This window comes from Neofelis nebulosa, chromosome 13 (genome assembly GCF_028018385.1).
Source record: "Neofelis nebulosa isolate mNeoNeb1 chromosome 13, mNeoNeb1.pri, whole genome shotgun sequence".
Taxonomy (NCBI): Eukaryota; Metazoa; Chordata; class Mammalia; order Carnivora; family Felidae; genus Neofelis; species Neofelis nebulosa.
In genome coordinates this window covers 92,454,425-92,471,946 of record NC_080794.1, presented here as the reverse complement: position 1 = coordinate 92,471,946, position 17,522 = coordinate 92,454,425, and the positions used below count along the sequence as shown (strand labels likewise).

The following is a 17,522-nucleotide window of genomic DNA, read 5'->3' as shown; positions in this document are numbered from 1 at the left end:
CCCCTAGCCATCCCTGCAGGGGCTGGAATTGGGGGGCACAGGAAGTCATGGCCCTGACAGCCCCCTGCACACCTCTGGCCGTACCAGTGCGGCTTGGACAGAACCAGGCGAGCCACACATGGAGTCGGGCGGTGGAGGGCTGGACCCCCAGGGCCCATGGCAGGGAGCACGGCTCACCTGGCCGGGACAGGGTGTCAAGGGGACCCAGGGTGGGAAACTCGGCCTCCGGCATCCTCCCAATTCCCTGGGACCCTGAATTCTCCTAGGGAACTGGCACCCCAGGAGTGGCCATGTTCCCCATCAGCCCCTGTGGCACAAGCCCACGGACGTCCTCCTCAGCATCCCACCCCCCTGGAGGTGTGATAGGTCTGCATCCAACCTGCAGGGCAAGTTCTGGCTGTCGTCCTGCATACAGATGAGGAAGCCCCATCTCATGGCCGCAGATACCCTCCCTCCCCCCCGCCTGACCCAAGAAGACGGCGGGAGCCCAGCACGTCCCTGTCCACCCCAGGCCAACCCCTTGCCCCCTGCCCCACAGCACCCATTCTCCTAACCTGGGTGACCTTGGCCACGGCCTCCCCCACCATCCTGTGGGGCCCCATCCACGCCCATGAGCAGGTCCCCAGGCCGGGCCCCTGAGACGTTCTCATGGCACCCAGCACACCACAGCCTTCATCCAGTCTGCAGCCAGGCAGGGCCGGTGGCCCCAGGGCAGAGCCCACATCTGCCCGGATCCCACCCAGTGCCTGAGGGGAGGCCCACCCGTGGGCAGCAGAGCAGGGGCCGTGGCCTCCAGCACCCCACCCACCAGCCAGCCTCTGACTCATTGCCTCTGCCACCAGGTGCACACCATGCTCTTCGGGGACAATCGCTCGGAAGTGACAGAGTTCATCCTGGTGGGCTTCTCGGGCTCGCTGGGCCTCCACGTGTGCCTGGTGGTGCTGTTCACGCTAGCCTACATGCTGACCGTCACAGAGAACGTGGTCATCGTCGCCGTGATCCGGGTCAGCCCCCAGCTGCACAAGCCCATGTATGTCTTCCTCAGCAACCTGTCCTTCCTGGAGGTGTGGTACGTCTCCGTCACCGTGCCCAAGATGCTGCTCAGCCTCGCAGAGCCCCAGTTCCGACACATCTCCTTCGCGGGCTGCATGGCGCAGCTGTATTTCTTCCTGGCGCTGGCCTGCACCGAGTGCACGCTCCTGGGGGTCATGGCCTACGACCGCTACGTGGCCATCTGCAGCCCCCTGCGCTACCCGGCCATCATGAGCCCCAGCCTCTGCAGCTCCCTGGCCGCCAGCTCCTGGCTCTCGGGCTTCGCCGTCTCCCTGGGAAAGGTCTTCTTCATCTCGCGCCTGGGCTACTGTGGCCCCAACGTCATGAACCACTTCTTCTGCGACGTGTCCCCCCTGCTGAGCCTCGCGTGCTCCGACGTGTCCATGGCGGAGCTGGTCGACTTCCTCCTGGCTCTGCTCATCCTGCTGGGGCCGCTGCAGCTCACCATCTTCTCGTACGCCGCCATCCTCGGCACCGTGCTGCGCATCCCGTCCGCCGCCGGCCGCCGCAAGGCCTTCTCCACCTGTGCCTCGCACCTGGCCGTGGTGGTCATCTTCTACTCCGCCTCCCTCTTCATCTACGCCCGGCCACGCGCCATCTACTCCTTTGACCTCAACAAGGTGGTGTCCGTGGTCTACACGGTGCTCACGCCCCTGCTCAACCCCATCATCTACTGCCTGCGGAACCAGGAGGTCAAGGAGGCCCTACGCAAGGCAGTGCAGAGGGTGGCCCAGGCCCTGGGTGCCCCGTCCTAGGGGCCTCCCTGGGACCTCGCGCTCCCTCAGACCTGCTCCAGACCTCTGTGTCTCCGGTTTATCTCCTGAGTGGCTCCAGTGGGGTGAGGGGCTGAAGGCAGAGTCCTTCCTGTCCCTCATCTGAGTGGTGCCTGCCCAGGACACAGGTTTGGTGACCACCCCAACCTGGCTCACCCCTTCCCAATGCCTGGAACAGACACCCCGTGTGGAGCCCCCAACCCTGACCCTCTCCGGGTGCCACACAAGGTATCATCCCGAGACACTTTACAACTGCTGCAGAGTACCAGTTGCCCCCGCCCCAGGTGGGGACACCCCCGTCCCCCACATCATGCAAGATTGGGGGGCCAGGTTGCAGGCTGGCCCCACGTCCTTGCTGAGGCCCCAGGCAGCTGGGCGCTCCCTCCTCTAACCAGGCCCCCGGAGGCCTGGTCAGCTGGAGCACCACGACCCCCTGCAGTTATGGGAGGTCTTGGGCTGTGCAGGGTGATGCCCAGGGCAGGTGTGTTGACAACCCAGCAGAGCAAATAAGACTCTGAGGAGTGGTGGATATTCCCAAATGAAAACCAGAACTGGCCACTGAAACCAGCATCCCCTGACCAGTGTCCCTGTGACCAGCATCCCTCTCTGTTGGGAGTAGGTGGAGTAAGCGAGGCCAGGCTTGAAAGTGTATGCGGGCCCTGATGCCTGCCCCAGCCACAGCCCCCACACACGCATTGTCACCAAGGGGCAATAGGGTGGCGTCCACGCCCGCTGCACGCCTGGCTGACCCGGGAGGGCAGGACCTGGGTCTCCCCAGAGGAGCCCTCACCTGCTCTCCTGCTCTCCTTGGCGCCTGGCTTCAAAAGGCACTCCATCCGAGCCAGCAGATGACTGTGATGGTGCCGTGAACTTTCCACGGCAGCTTCTAGAGTCACAAGGCCTGGCCCCAGCCTGTGCCGCAGACGCAGCCTGAGAGTTGGTCAGAAATCTCGTGGTGCCTGTGCAGGATTTCAGGTAATAAATGTCAACTGTGCTGGCAAGGTTGGGGAAACCTAGAATGTTCGTCTTGTGCAATGGATGATGGGGGCTTTGAGCTTCACTCTCAGGGCCACCCCAGAAACACACTACAGACTGAGGGTTCAGACCACTCATTGAGCACACACTGGGCTCAATGGGTGTGATGGGCCTTGTGCTGAACGTGACCCGAAGCCTGTGAGACCAGGCCCCACCTCGAGCACAGTGTTACCGAGGGCAAGGGCTCACAGAGCGCAGGGCAGCGAGGTAGCAGCAGACCGTCATTGCGTTAGGAGGTGGTGCTAGGCAGCGAGGGGCTCTCTGTTGTCCCAGGGAGGACACTGCAAGGAGCGGGGGCCAGGGCTATGGGCGGAGCTAAGCAGGGAGCTGCTGCTGGACAGACCAGCACTGACCAACCCGTCGCTTCGTCCTTTCCAAGGGTCTTGGCACAGACCCCACTGCCGTGGCGGCCACTAGGGTTAGTGAATGTCCCATGAAAGGTGCCTGTAAGTCTACAATTTCAGGCACCTCCCTCTTTCATGTGGATGTGCTTCCAAATCAAACTACTGTAAAATGATTGCTTTAAAACATGGGGTGAAAATACTATTGTGCTCACTGGTTTGTCAATTCATAAAGCAAGTATTGAGTGCCAGCCTCTCACTGGGTGCTGTGTGGCCCTGCAGAGACCAGCTGGGTCAGGGAATTCACAGCCTGGTTTAGACACCCGGAAGCAACAGACACAGCTCGGGTCCGAGCCCACCACACAGCAGGGCCTCCAAGGTGCCAGAGACACAGGAACTGGTCCAGGCCGGGCATTGGTGTTGTGGGCAGGACCTGGTCTGGGGGGGCACGGGTGCCGTGGGCAGGACCTGGTCTGGAGGGGGCACAGGTGCCGTGGGCAGGACCTGGTCCAGGGGGGCACGGGTGCCGTGGGCAGGACCTGGTCTGGGGGGGCACGGGTTCCGTGGGCAGAACCTGGTCTGGGGGGGCACAGGTGCCGTGGGCAGGACCTGGTCCGGGGGGGCACGGGTGCCATGGGCAGGACCTGGTCCGGGGGGGCACGGGTTCCGTGGGCAAGACCTGGTCCGGGGGGACATGGGTGCCGTGGGCAGGACCTGGTCCGGGGGGGCACGGGTGCCGTGGGCAGGACTGTGAGGCTACAGAGCCACCCGAGAGAGGAGCCTGAGCTCTGGGCCACCTGAGGCTGGGTGGTCAGCTGTCCATCCACCCAGACAGGCAGGTCTGAGAAGGAGGACCCTGGAAAGCCCAAGAGGTTGCCCAGTTCCTGGCTCTGGAGCTCCAGGGAAAAGTGACCAGAAACAGAACTTGGAGAGTCGTCAGCTTACAGAGGGTGCGCCGTCAGGAGTAGGAGAAGGTCACCAGCCGGGGATGAAGCAGAGAAGCACCCTCAGCAAGGAAGCCCTGAGGCAGGAGAGGTGGCCAGGGGGGAGGTCCCCATAAGGCACCAAGTGAGGACAGACCTGTTCCACTGGGTTTATCAGCAGGTGGCTGTCAGGTGGAAGAGGGAGAGGGTGTGCTGGAAGGGGCACACCTGCCAGGTCAGCTGGAGAAAGGGCATTAAAGGAACACTGGTGGAGGAGGGGGCTGCTAGAGGAGGAGGCTGTTGGGGGGAGGGGGCTCCTTGTTGCCGAGTAAGCTGATGGGAAGAGCTTGAGGAGGGAGGGGTTGAAGCAAAGGGACGTAGCCCATCTGGGCAGGAACAGGCCAGGGCCTCAGCTGGGAGGGAGCCCAGCCCTCAGCTCTCCCCGTTCTGAGCGAGGACCACAGGAGGAATCTCCCTACCAGACTCCCCAGAGCTACAAAGGGCACCCTTCTCTGAGCTGGCCCCTGCTCTCCAGGCCATACCCGGTCCGGGACGATTCTCATCCTAAGCTCCACCTACCCCCACCCCACACCCTGTCCTGGGCTCCAGGCCTCTCAACAGCCCCCACTCCACAGGGGCCCCTCCCACCAAATTCGGATGACTTCCCCTCCAGGGGGACAGAGAGACCTCACGCTGTAATACTGGCATCCACCTGTGCTCACCCCACATTGCCAGCCCTGCAGGGCTGTGCCTCTGTCCCCCTCCACACCTTCCCCAAGCAGAAACCCTGCTGGGACCACCCTGGTCTCCTACCCCTCACCCATTCATTTGACCCTGCCATCAGATTCCTGTTGTCCACAGGTTAAATTCCCAAATCCTTACTGAGACCCTGTGATCCAGGTCTCACCAGCCCCTACCCGAGGACACTGAGGAGGACAGTCCCCTTTGCCCTGACCCCTCTCACAAGCTTGACTCCAAGTGGGGCTCACACAGAAAGACATCCCCTAAACTGCCCCAGCTCCCCGGGTATCCACCTGTGTCTGTCCATGTACTATATACACGTGTTCCAGGCACCCCACCCTCAGGTGGACAGAAGCATCCTGCAGGCCCAGCCGCTCTGTCCACATGTGCCCTGGTGCAGGAACCAAGCACTGGGAGAAAGGCAGCTGTAGGAATGGAGGCCATGAGAGAGGCCCCTGGCATCCACTGGGAGCATCCAGCTGGCTCCTTCCTCATTGGGGCCAGAACTGACTGATCTGATGCTCCATTTGTTCTGTTTCCTCAGACTCTGGAAGACGGATATTCCTACCCCTCTCTCTGCTCACTGTGAAGTTGGGGGATATTGCAGCAGACAAGGAGGAGGCCCCTACTCCTGTCTGAGCAGCAGTGTGGAGCCAGACCTGCCCCATGCCCCAGGGCCACAAGAAACAGGATGACCCATTAGCAGATGAGGAGACAGAACTCTGTGGGCTGGAACGCCTCACCACCAGCGGTCCCATTGACGGCCGTTCCCCCCGCCACAGGCCATCTCCAGGGCCTCCTCTGTCTCCTCCCCCAGCCCCAGTGAGGACACAGTTTTCAGTTAAAGATAGTGGATTGAGCATCACGTCTTCCCACCTTAAATCCCACCAGAGTGATGAGAAAGGAACCCATAGACTAAGGACAATGACAGAGAGGACAGCAGCAACAAAACTCCAGAAACTGGATACATGGAGTGGGCTTGGCAGAGCAGAGAGGACTCAAGTGCAAAGCCCAGGAGCAGCAAGTTTACCACCCAGTACCTCTGACATGGTCTTTATTCATGGCCGACATGATGGACAAAGAGGAAACTCATGGAATCTACAATAAAGCTTATTATTCAAAAATCAATTGTATTTCTATATACCAGTGACAAACAATAGGAAATTAAAATATCTTTCAGATACCATTTCCACTAGTATCAAAAAAACATAAAATAGCTAAGTGTAGATCTTAACAAAAATGTGCAAGAACTGTACTCTCAAAACTACAAAATATTGCTTAGAACATTAAAGAAGACCTAAAGAAATGGAGATGTAAACCATGTTAACTGGTTGAAACACTCAAAAATGTTAGGGTGACAGTCCTCCCCAAATTGATCTATAGATTCAATGCGCTCTCAATCAGAAGCTAAGCAGGTTTCTCTTAGAGATTACCAAACTGATTCTAAAGTTTATATGGGAAGCAAAGGACCTAGAATTTTCAAAACAAGTTGAAAAAAGAGCCACAGATTTGGAAAACTAATACTACTGATTTCAAGTTTTATTATAAAACTACAGTGGTATGACGGTGTAGTATTGCCATCAAGAGAGACAAAGAGATCAGCAGATCAGAGTAGAGAGACTACAGAAATGGAGCCACACATACAAAGACAACTTATTTTTTTAACTTGTTTTACTTCTTATTTTTTAAATTTGCATCCAAATTAGTTAGCATAGAGTGCAACAATGATTTCAGGAGTAGATTCCTTAGTGTCCCTTACCCATTTAGCCCATCCCCCCTCCCACAACCCCTCCCATAACCCTCAGTTAGTTCTCCATATTTGAGTCTCTTCTTTTTGTCCCCCCACCGCCATGTTTATAGCTGCACTATCAACAATAGCCAAAGTATGAAAAGAGCCCAAATGTCCATCAGTGGATAAATGGATAAAGAAGATGTGGTTTATATATACAATGGAGTATTACTCAGCAATCAAAAAGAATGAAATCTTGCCATTTGCAGCTACGTGGATGGAACTAGAGGGTCTTATGCTAAGCAAAATTAGTCAGAGAAAGACAAAAATCATATGACTTCACTTATATGAGGACTTTAAGAGACAAAACAGATTAACATAAGGGAAGGGAAACAAAAATAATATAAAAACAGGGAGAAAGACAACTTATTTTTGACAAAGATGCAAAGGCAATTCAGTGGAAAAATAATAGTCCTTTCAACAAATAATACTGGAAAATTCAGGTATATCTTATTCCCCAAAGCAGGCTTTGATCCATACCTCACACCATATATACTAATAAACTCATAGACCTAAAAATAACCTAAACCTCCTAGAAGAAAACATTTGAGGAAATCTTTTTTACCTTGGGTTGGGCAAAAATTTCTTAGACATAAAAGCAAACCAAAGTCCATAAAAGAAAAAAATCATCAAGTGGACTTCAACAAAATTTAAATCTTAATGGGGGTGGGGGGTGCCTGGGTGGTTCAGTCGGTTGAGCATCTGACTTTGACTCAGGTCATGAACTCATATTTCATGGGTTCAAGCCCTGTGTCAGGCTCTGTGCTGACAGCTCAGAGCCTGGAGCCTGCTTCAGATTCTGTGTCTCCTTCTCTCTGCCCCTCCCCCAACTCATGGTCTTTCTCTCTCTCAAAAATAAATAAAGATTTTTTAAAATTTGTTTATGGTCTTCAAAGACACAGTTAAAATAATGAAAATACAAGCCATAGTCTGAGAGAAGATATTTTCAGATCACTAGTCTTGGTTGGAATGTAATGACATAACCACTTTGGAAAACGAAGTGGAGCTTCCTGAAACATTAAACACACACCCACCCTATGGCCCCCATCACACTCTTAGGTATTTACCCACAAGAAATGAAAGCATATGGGGCGCCTGGGTGGCGCAGTCGGTTAAGCGTCCGACTTCAGCTAGGTCACGATCTCGCGGTCCGTGAGTTCGAGCCCCGCGTCAGGCTCTGGGCTGATGGCTCAGAGCCTGGAGCCTGTTTCCGCTTCTGTGCCTCCCTCTCTCTCTGCCCCTCCCCCGTTCATGCTCTGTCTCTCTCTGTCCCAAAAATAAATAAAAAACGTTGAAAAAAAAAAAAAAAAAGAAATGAAAGCATATGTCTTTCAAAGACCTGTAATTATATGTTCATAACAGCTTTCTTTGTGATAGCCCCAAGCCAGAAACACCTCAAAGCTCCATGAGAAGGTGTAGAAACAAATCACGGTGCATCCACATACTGGATTTATCAGCAATAAACAGGAATGAACTATTGACACAGGCAACATAGATGGTCTCAAAGTAATGATGTCAAATGGGAAAAGTGTGATATATAAAAATCTAGAAAACACAAACTGATCAATGGTGACAGAATGCAGATTGGTGGTTGCCTGCGAAGCATCAGGACGGGTGGGCAGGAAGAGTGAGACCTGCCAGCCAACTGTATGTACTCTCTGACCCTTTCCAGAAAAGGCTTGTCTTGGGGCACCTGGGCGGCTCAGTCGGCTGAGCGGCCGACTTTTGATTTTGGCTCAGGTCATGATCTCACAGTGCCATAGGTTCGAACCCCACGTCGGGCTCTGTGCTGACAGCTCAGAGACTGATTGGATTATCTCTCTCTCTCCCTCTCTCTCTGCCCCTCCTCTGCTCACGCTCTCTTGGTCTCTCTCAATATAAATAAATAAACTTGAAAAAAAAAAAGGTTTGTCCCTGGTATAGAGCAATACTTGAAGAGACCATAATTGAGAATATTCCAAAACTGATGGGCAATAGAAATCTATACATTCAATAAAGGTCAATTAATGCTGAGCAGAATGAATATAAATGATGCCCAGACACATTATACCAAAATTACAGGACATCAAGGACAGAGAGAAACTCTTAGAAGCAGCCAGGGGAGGGGCAGATGGTCCCAGGGAACTGGAAGCTGACTTTCCAGCAGCTTCTGTGGACATCAGTGAGACAGTGCCTTCAATGCTAGAAAAACCTGCCAGCCTAGGATCCTGGACTCAGGATAGTGGGTCACTATCTAAGGTGGACATTTGCCACTACTGCAGACATTCAGAACCAGCTGGGCCAGGCCTTACAGAAGAGGCCTGAGAAGTTCCTGAGGGTGGCTCTAGGGCACCAGCCTCTGGAGGGGCTTCTCCTCTGCACCCCGGGTCACCTGCCTGTGGCCAAAAGCACCTGTGCAGTCTGGAGAAGTGCTATTTAAGTAGTCTCAGATGACTCTCATGCCCATACCTAAAAGCCTCTTCAGTAATTGCTTATTTTAACATTATCTTCAGCCTCACATTCCACCATCCTTCCCTTAACCATCTATATTAGTTTTCCAGTGCTAGATAACAAATTATCACAGATTAGCAGCTCACAACTATTACCTCATAGTTTCCACAGGTCCTCAGCTCAGGGTCTCGCCAGACTGCAGTCAGATGTCAGTTGGGGCTCCACTGGGGTGACCCACTTCCAAGCTCCCTCAGGTTCTTGGCAGAATTCATCTCCTCGCACCTGCAGGACTGAGGTCCCCATTCTCTTTCTGGCTGCTGTCAGCACTGAGGCCATGCAGCTCCTTCGAGGCCAGCAGGGCCAGACCCAGAGGGAGTCCCACGTAACCTGTCATCACCAGAGTGATGTCCCACCCCCTTTGCATGTCTGCTGGTTGCTGTCCACTCTCAAGTGCTTTACGTTGTCCTCAAAACATTAATAAAAGCTAATTGCAGATGAACTGGGTTCACTCGTTAGACTAGAGGCCTTTTGCCCAGAAAACTGTTGGCCACATTTGTACCCAGGTATTTCCACTGCTTAACCTTTCTAAAGTCCTTTTTTCAAAAAGCCTTCATTCAAATTATAGACAAGGGGAATATAAGGCAAATTTTAACAAAAGTAGAACTTATTTATTGATAACAATGAAGTTGTATTACTAGGAAGAAATTTCACACCAGGATAAATGTGAGGTGCAATGTTTTTCTTTAAAATGTTGACTTTTGGGGGCACCTGGGCAGCTCAGTCAGTTAAGGGCCCGACTTCAGCTCAGGTCATGATCTCATAGTTCGTAAGTTCAAGCCCCGTGTCAGGCTCTGTGCTGACAGCTCAGAGCCTGGAGCCTGCTTCGGATTCTGTGTCTCCCTCTCTCTCTGCCCTTCCCCTGCTTGTGCTCTGTCTCTCTCTGTGTCTCTCTCTCTCTCCCTCTCAAAAATAAATAAACATTTAAAAAATACATAAATAAATAAAATGTGGACTTTTTTTAGTTTATTTATTTATTTTGAGAGAGAACGAGAAAATGAGCACAAGTATAGCAGAGAAGGAGAGACAGAATCTCAAGCAGGTTCCGTGCCATCAGTGCAGGCCCGATGCAGGGCTCGAACTCACAAACTGCGAGATCATGACCTGAGCTGAGATGGAGTTGATTGCTTAACCAACTGAGCCACCCAGGCCCCCCTAAAATGTTGACTTTTCAGGAACACCTGGGTGGCTCAATCGGTTGAGAGTCTGACTCTTGATTTCGGCTCAGGTCATGGTCTCATGGTTCATGAGTTCAAGCCCCATGTTGGGCTCTGCGCTAATGACACAGATCCTGCTTCAGATCTCTTTCTCTCTCCCCTTCCGCCCTCAACTCTCTCTCAAAAATAAATGAACATTTTAAAAAGCTGACTTTTAAAAATTCTCATTGTAATTCTGGCAAATAAGTCCAGATTTGTTTATTTGTTTGTTTGTTTGTTTTTGAGAGAGAGAGAGAGACAGTGTGAGCTGGGGAGGGGCAGAGAGACAGAGGGAGACACAGAATCTGAAGCAGGCTCCAGGCTCCCGGCTGTCAGCACAGAGCCCATCATGGGGCTCAAACCCGTGAATTGCAGGATCATGACCTGAGCCTAAGTCTACACTTAACCAACTGAGCCACCCAGGCGCCCCAGTCCAGATTTTACTTTTACCATGGAGTAATTCCTGAGAAATGTTTAGGTTGTATGCCTCAAATTGACAGACACTGTGATTTACAGTGTCTAATACAATGTACCAAGTATAGCCCTAGGCCCCATTGAAAAACTGATGATTGGTTGGACAATAAAGAACTTGCCTGGGGGGGGGGGGGTGCCTGGGGGGGTTCAGTCGGTTAAGCATCTGCCTCTTGGTTTCCGCTCAGGTCATGATCTCTTGGTTCATGAGTTCGAGCCTCACATCAGGCTCCGTGCTGACAGCTTGAAGCCTGCTTGGGTCTCTCTCTCTCTCTCTCTCTCTCTCTCTCTCCCTCTCTGCCCTTCCCCCACTTGTGCTGTCTCTGTCTCTCTGTCTCTCCCTCTCTCTGTCTGTCTCTCTCCCTCCTTTACCCTCCCCCACTTGCACTATCTCTGTCTCTCCGTCTCTCTCTCTCTGTGTCTCTCTCTCTCTCTCTCAAAATGAAGAAATAAACTTAAAAAAAAAAAGAACTTGCTTTGGAAGAAGGAAAAAGGTCCCACTCACTCTCAAGCATTATACAGCAGGAGACATGGGGCCACCCTGGGCTCTGCCTCCACAACCTTCTCCTTTCTCAAACTTTCAAGTGCATGCCCCAGTGTTGTCAACGTGAGCAGTGTCATGCAGCAAATCTCTAGAACTTACTTGTGTAACTGAGACTCTGTGCCCATTGAACCACAAGCTCCTGTCCCCCTGGCCAGCTCCTGGCAACCACCACTCCACCCTGTTTCTGTGAATTGGACTCTTCTAGGTGCTTCATGGAAGTGGGATGGTGCAGTATTTGGCCTTCTGTGTCTGGCTTATTTTTTTTTAATGTAATTTATTGTCAAACTGGTTTCCATACAACACCCAGTGGCTCATCCCAACAGGTGCCCTCCTCAATGCCCATCACCCCTTTCCCCTCTCCCCCACCCCCCATCAACCCTCAGTTTGTTCTCATTGCTCAAGAGTCTCTTATGATTTGCCTCCCTCCCTCCTCTTTTTCCTCCCTTTCCCTTCCCCCATGGTCTTCTGTTAAGTTTCTCAAATTCCACATATGAGTGAAAACATATGATATCTGTCTTTCTCTGTCTGACTTATTTCACTTAGCATAATACCCTCCAGGTCCCTCCACGTTGCTACAAATGGCCAGATTTCATTCTTTCTTACCACCAGGTAGTATTCCATTGTGTATATAAACCACATCTTCTTTATCCATTCGTCAGTTGGTGGACGTTGAGGCTCTTTCCATGATTTGGCTATTGTTGAAAGTGCTGCTATAAACATTGGGGTACAAGCGCCCCTGTGCATCAGCACTCCTGTATCCATTGGGTAAATTCCTAGCAGTGCTCTTGCTGGGTCGTAGGGTCGTTCTGTTTAGCATGTCCTCCAGGTTCACCCATGAGGTCGTGTATGGCAGGATGTCCTTTTCTAAGGGTGAATACTATTCCACTGTATGTATGTGTGTATACCTGTGTATGTGTGTATATATGTGAATTGTGTATATGTGTGTTTATGTGTGTGTACATGTGTATATGTACATGTGTGCATGTGTGTGCATCTGTGCATGTGTGCTTATGAGTATATGTGTGTGTCTATGCCTGTGTGTATGTGTGCATATGTGTGCACATATACATGTATACGTGTGTGTATGTCTTTATGTGTGTATATGTTTGTATGCATGTATGTATGTGTGTGAGCGTGTGTGCGTGCGTGTGTACATGTACATGTGTGTATGTGTGTATAAATGTGTGTATGTGTGTTTATTTGCATGTATATGTGTATATGTGTGTTTATATTTGCATGTATGTGTGAATATGCATATGAATATTTTATGTGTGTGTGTCTATGTGTATATGTATATTTGTATATATGTGTATACACAGATGTATTTGTATATGTGTCTATATATTTGCATGTATGTGTTTGTGTGTGTGTATCCACACATCTGTTGATGGACACTTAGGTTGTTTCTGTGTCTTTACTGTTGCAATGAATGTGGAAATGCAGACAATCTTTTCACTCTTAGTTCTTTCCTTTGCTGTTCAGAAGATTGTTGTTTGACATCACCCCACTCATCTACTTCTGTTTTTTGTTGCTTATGCTTTTGGTGTCATGTCCAAGAAATCACTGTCAAGACTGATGGCATGAAGGTTCTCCCCTGTGTTTTCTTCTAGGGGTTTTACAGTTTCAAGTCCTGTATTTGAATCTCTATTCCATTTTGAGCTTATTTATGTGTAAGACCAGGGTCCAATTTCATCCTCTTACATGCGGGTCTCATTTTCCAAAAACATTTGGAAGCCTATCCTTACCCACGTGTGTTCCTGGAACCTTGCTGAAGATCAGTTCCATTGCCTGAGCTTGTTTCCGGATTCCCTGGTTTGTTCTGTTGGCCTATATGTCTGCATTTGGGCAGGACCACACTGTTTTAATCCCTGTAGCTTTTGAAATCAGGATGTGTGATGCCTCCAGCTTTGTTCTTCTTTCTCATGATTGCTTTAGCTATTCGGTGTCTTTTGTGATTTTGTGTAAATTTTAGGATTACCCTGATACTTATGCCAGACAAAGACACTATAAGAAAAGAAAATCACAGGCCAATATGCCTGGTGAACATACATAGAAAAATCCTCAACAAAATACTATCAAACCAAACTCAGTGGCACATTAAATAGCTCACACACCATAATAGAGGGATTTATCCTTGGGATTCAAGGATGGATCAAAGCACAAATATCCATTAATGTGATGCACCACGGTAACAAAAGGAAGAGTGAAAATCCTCGTAACAACCACCTGCCATCATCCAGCTCCAAAGTTCTGGGTCACAAATGGCTTCAGGACTGGAGGAGAGCAAGTGCATCCCCCAAGCTCATGAGAGAGCCCAGCCATCCCACAGCTACCCACACACGCCTCAGTGAACACAGCCAAGCCAGGAAAACTGCAGCTGTAGACTCATGAGGGGTAATAGAGGACTTTTGTTCGATGCGATTGCAATGCAATTTTAAGCCACTGAGGCTTTTATTCAGGTGTTATTTGCATATGATTAAATTCACTCATGTAAAGTGTAGAGTCTGATGCGTCATGATAACTGCATGAAATAGTGTGGCCATCAATACTATCAAAATGCAGACCAGTCTCCTCTGTCTAAGCAGCTCCCTGTCACTCAGATTTGCCCCTCCTAGAATAGCACGTAAGTGAGGCATGCAGTACATTGTCCTGTGTAATTCTTTTCGTCTCTACCTATTGTTGCTGTGTGGGATACCACAATGTGACTATCCCACACTGCTTATCCAGGTGATGGACCTTGGGTCACATTCAGTTTGGGGCTACCATGAACAGTGCTGCTATTAACACACTCATAAACATCTGTGTGTACATCCAGTTCCAGTCCTCGTGGGTAAACACCTACGAGTGAAATTGCTGGGTCACATGGTAAGTGGATAAAGATATTGCCGTGCTGTTTTCCGAAGTAAGCTGGTAAGACCTGAGGTAGCTTATTACCCAGTCACTGTACAACCAGATGACCTACACCTAATATGAACAGTATAACAATATGAACATCAAAGCAACAGGGGACAAGCAGGGTTTCCCCACTGCCTGTCATGACCCCAGCTGATGGGCACACCTGTGACCTGGGGTCAGAGCCACATCAACGACCCACCGGCCCAAAGCCAGGGCTCACCAGCTGCTCAGTGAGCAGAGGCACACAGCACACAGCCACGTACAGACATTCTATTCACTTCAGCAGGAATGAAACTGTGATGATTGTGATCACAACGACTAATGTAATAATCATAGAGTAAACAGTGCTTTATACCAAAAGGAATATTTTCTTGTTTTTAATTTTTTTAAGTTTACTTATTTATTTTGAGAGTGACAGAGACAGCACAAGTGGGGAAGTGGCAGCAAGAGAGGGAGAGAGAGAATCCCAGGCAGGCTCTGCACTGCCAGCATAGAGCCCGACAGGGGGCTCGATCCCACAAAGCCATGAGATCATGACTTGACCCAAAACCAAAAGTTGGACACTTAACCGACTGAGCCACCCAGGCGCCCCAGGAATATTTTCTTAAAGAATTGTGTCCAGAAAAAATGCTCAACGTCACTCATCAAAGGGGAATACAAATCAAAACCACAATGAGATACCACCTCACACCTGTCAGAATGGCTGTTAACAACTCAGGCAACAACAGATGTTGGCGAGGATGCGGAGAGAGAGGATCTCTTTTGTATTGTTGGTGGGAATGCAAGCTGGTGCAGCCACTCTGGAAAACAGTATGGAGGCTCCTCAAAAAACTAAAAATAGAACTACCCTATGACCCAGCAATTGCACTACTAGGCATTTACCCACAGGATACAGATGTGCTGTTTCGAAGGGACACACGCACCCCCATGTTTATAGCAGCACTATTGACAATAGCCAAAGTACAGAAAGAACACAAATGTCCATTGAGGAGGAATGGATAAAGAAAATGTGATATAGGGGCGCCTGGGTGGCGCAGTCGGTTAAGCGTCCGACTTCAGCCAGGTCACGATCTCGCGTCTGTGAGTTCGAGCCCCGCGTCGGGCTCTGTGCTGACAGCTCGGAGCCTGGAGCCTGTTTCCAATTCTGTGTCTCCCTCTCTCTGCCCCTCCCCCGTTCATGCTCTGTGTCTCTCTGTCCCAAAAATAAATAAAAAACATTGAAAAAAAAAAAAAAAAAAAAAAAAAAAAGAAAATGTGATATATATATATATATATACACACACACACACACACACACACACACACACACACAATGGAGTATTACTCAGCAATCAAAAAGAATGAAATCTTGCCATTTGCAACTATGTGGATGGACCTGGAGGGTATTATGCTAAGTGAAATTAGTCAGTCAGAGAAAAGACAAAAATCATACGACTTCACTCCTATGAGGACTTTAAGAGACAAAACAGATGAACATAAGGGAAGGGAAACAAAAATAATATAAAAACAGGGAAGGGTACAAAACATAAAAGACTCTTAAGTACAGAGAACAAAGTGAGGGTTGCTGGAGGGGTTGTGGAGGGGGGTGGGCTAAATGGGTAAGGGGCATTGAGGAAAACACTTCTTGGGATGAGCACTGGGTGTTATACGTAGGGAATGAATCACTGGAATCTACTCCTGAAATCATTATAGCACTCTATGCTAACTAACTCAGACGTAAATTAAAGTATAAATAAGTAAATAAAAATAAAGAACTGCATTCAGAGCAACTCAGTCATCTTCAGAGTAGAAATCATCGTGGACAGTATCCCCGGGGGCTGTCAGGGTGGCTCCTCCACTCACAGCTGCCAGGCTGAGTCACTGCATTCAAGTTGGGGACAGTAGGTGGACAGAGATTCAGGTCATGGGCCTGCGCTGTGCTCACCATGTAACCATGAGTCTCTTCAACAAAGTGAGACTCTAACCCCACTTCGTCCTGCCAACAGGACAGGTGAGGGGGAACCCAGGTCCTCACAGTGCAGACATGGTAGTCACTCTCATTGTGCAGATGGGCATGATGACAGAGCCGCTGACAGCTGACAGATGGAGCACAGGATCACAGAGCCACTGAGACGGGGAGCAGGGCCCACCCCGGCTCCTGGCCGAGGCTGTGCTGCCTCGAGTGACGAGTAATTCCTGATGTGTGGCCCAGAGAAGCTCACAGCAACTCTGTGGCCCCATCCAACATTTCTTCATATTTAAGAGGAGCTTGTTAGCCAACCACATGCATTTCAAACAGAAAGGTTTTGGGAGATGTGCTGGGACAAAGAGGTTGACCTGGCCCACCATCTCCAAGGAAACACAGCATGGTGCAATGCAGCCCTGCTGGTCAGTGGGGATAAACGGGTTCCCACAGAAGCCCTGTCCTGCTCTCAAATCCAAGATCAAGAGAGATCTGACTCATATCCCAGTGGCAAATGAGCATGAAGAAACGCCCAACTTCATAGTCATCAGGAAATGTAAGTTGAAACCACAATGTGACACATCCTCCAGGATGGCTAAAATGCAGACAGACAGTACTAAGTGCTGACGAGGACAGAGAGTGCTCCTACACCCCCTAAGGGACTGGACGGTGCAGCAATCATTCAGAAAGACTGCTCATCTGCTAAAGCTGAACAGACACAGACCTATGACCCAGCGATTCCATTCTTGTATATGTGCCCAAAGGGAGCACCTGGGTGGTTCAGTCAGTTAAGCATCCAACGTCAGCTCAGGTCATGATCTCAAAGTCTGTAAGTTCAAGACCCATGTCAGGCTCTCTGCTGTCAGCGCAGAGCCCACTTCAGATCCTCTGTCCACACCCCCCACCTCTCTGCATCTCTGCCTCTCTCTCTCAGAAATAAACATTAAAAAAAAAAGAAAAGGAATGCATGCATATTCTCCCTGAAAGAACAGAACTACTTATAATAAACAAAAGATAGAAACAACCTAAATGTCCATCAACAGTTGAGTGGTGAATCGTGATCTGCTCGTGCAATGGGAATGAATTTCAGCTGCACACGACTCCTGAGAGAGTCATCCTTCCATGATGTTGAGGGAAAATGCCACATACACAAAAGCACATCATGTGGTTTCGCTTAAAGACAAAAACAGGCAAAACTAATCTGTGGTGGTAGGTGGTTAAGATCATGGTTACATTTGGGGGCCATGGGGTCTATCTGGCTCTCATCAGGGTGCTGGTTTAATACGTGTGTGCTGTTTCTAAGAATTCATCAAGGGTCTCTGGGTAGCTCAG

At 50.1% G+C, this 17,522-nt stretch overlaps 1 protein-coding gene across 1 annotated transcript; it reads left to right on the top strand.

Moving 5' to 3' along the window:
• The first annotated feature begins 603 nt into the window (after nt 1-603).
• Nucleotides 604-2,117, top strand: LOC131492485 (olfactory receptor 226-like). The gene has a single exon (XM_058696074.1). It carries the CDS (start codon nt 852-854, stop codon nt 1,806-1,808), a length of 957 nt encoding a protein of 318 aa, XP_058552057.1. The 5' UTR covers nt 604-851; the 3' UTR covers nt 1,809-2,117.
• Nucleotides 2,118-17,522: the final 15,405 nt, after the last annotated feature.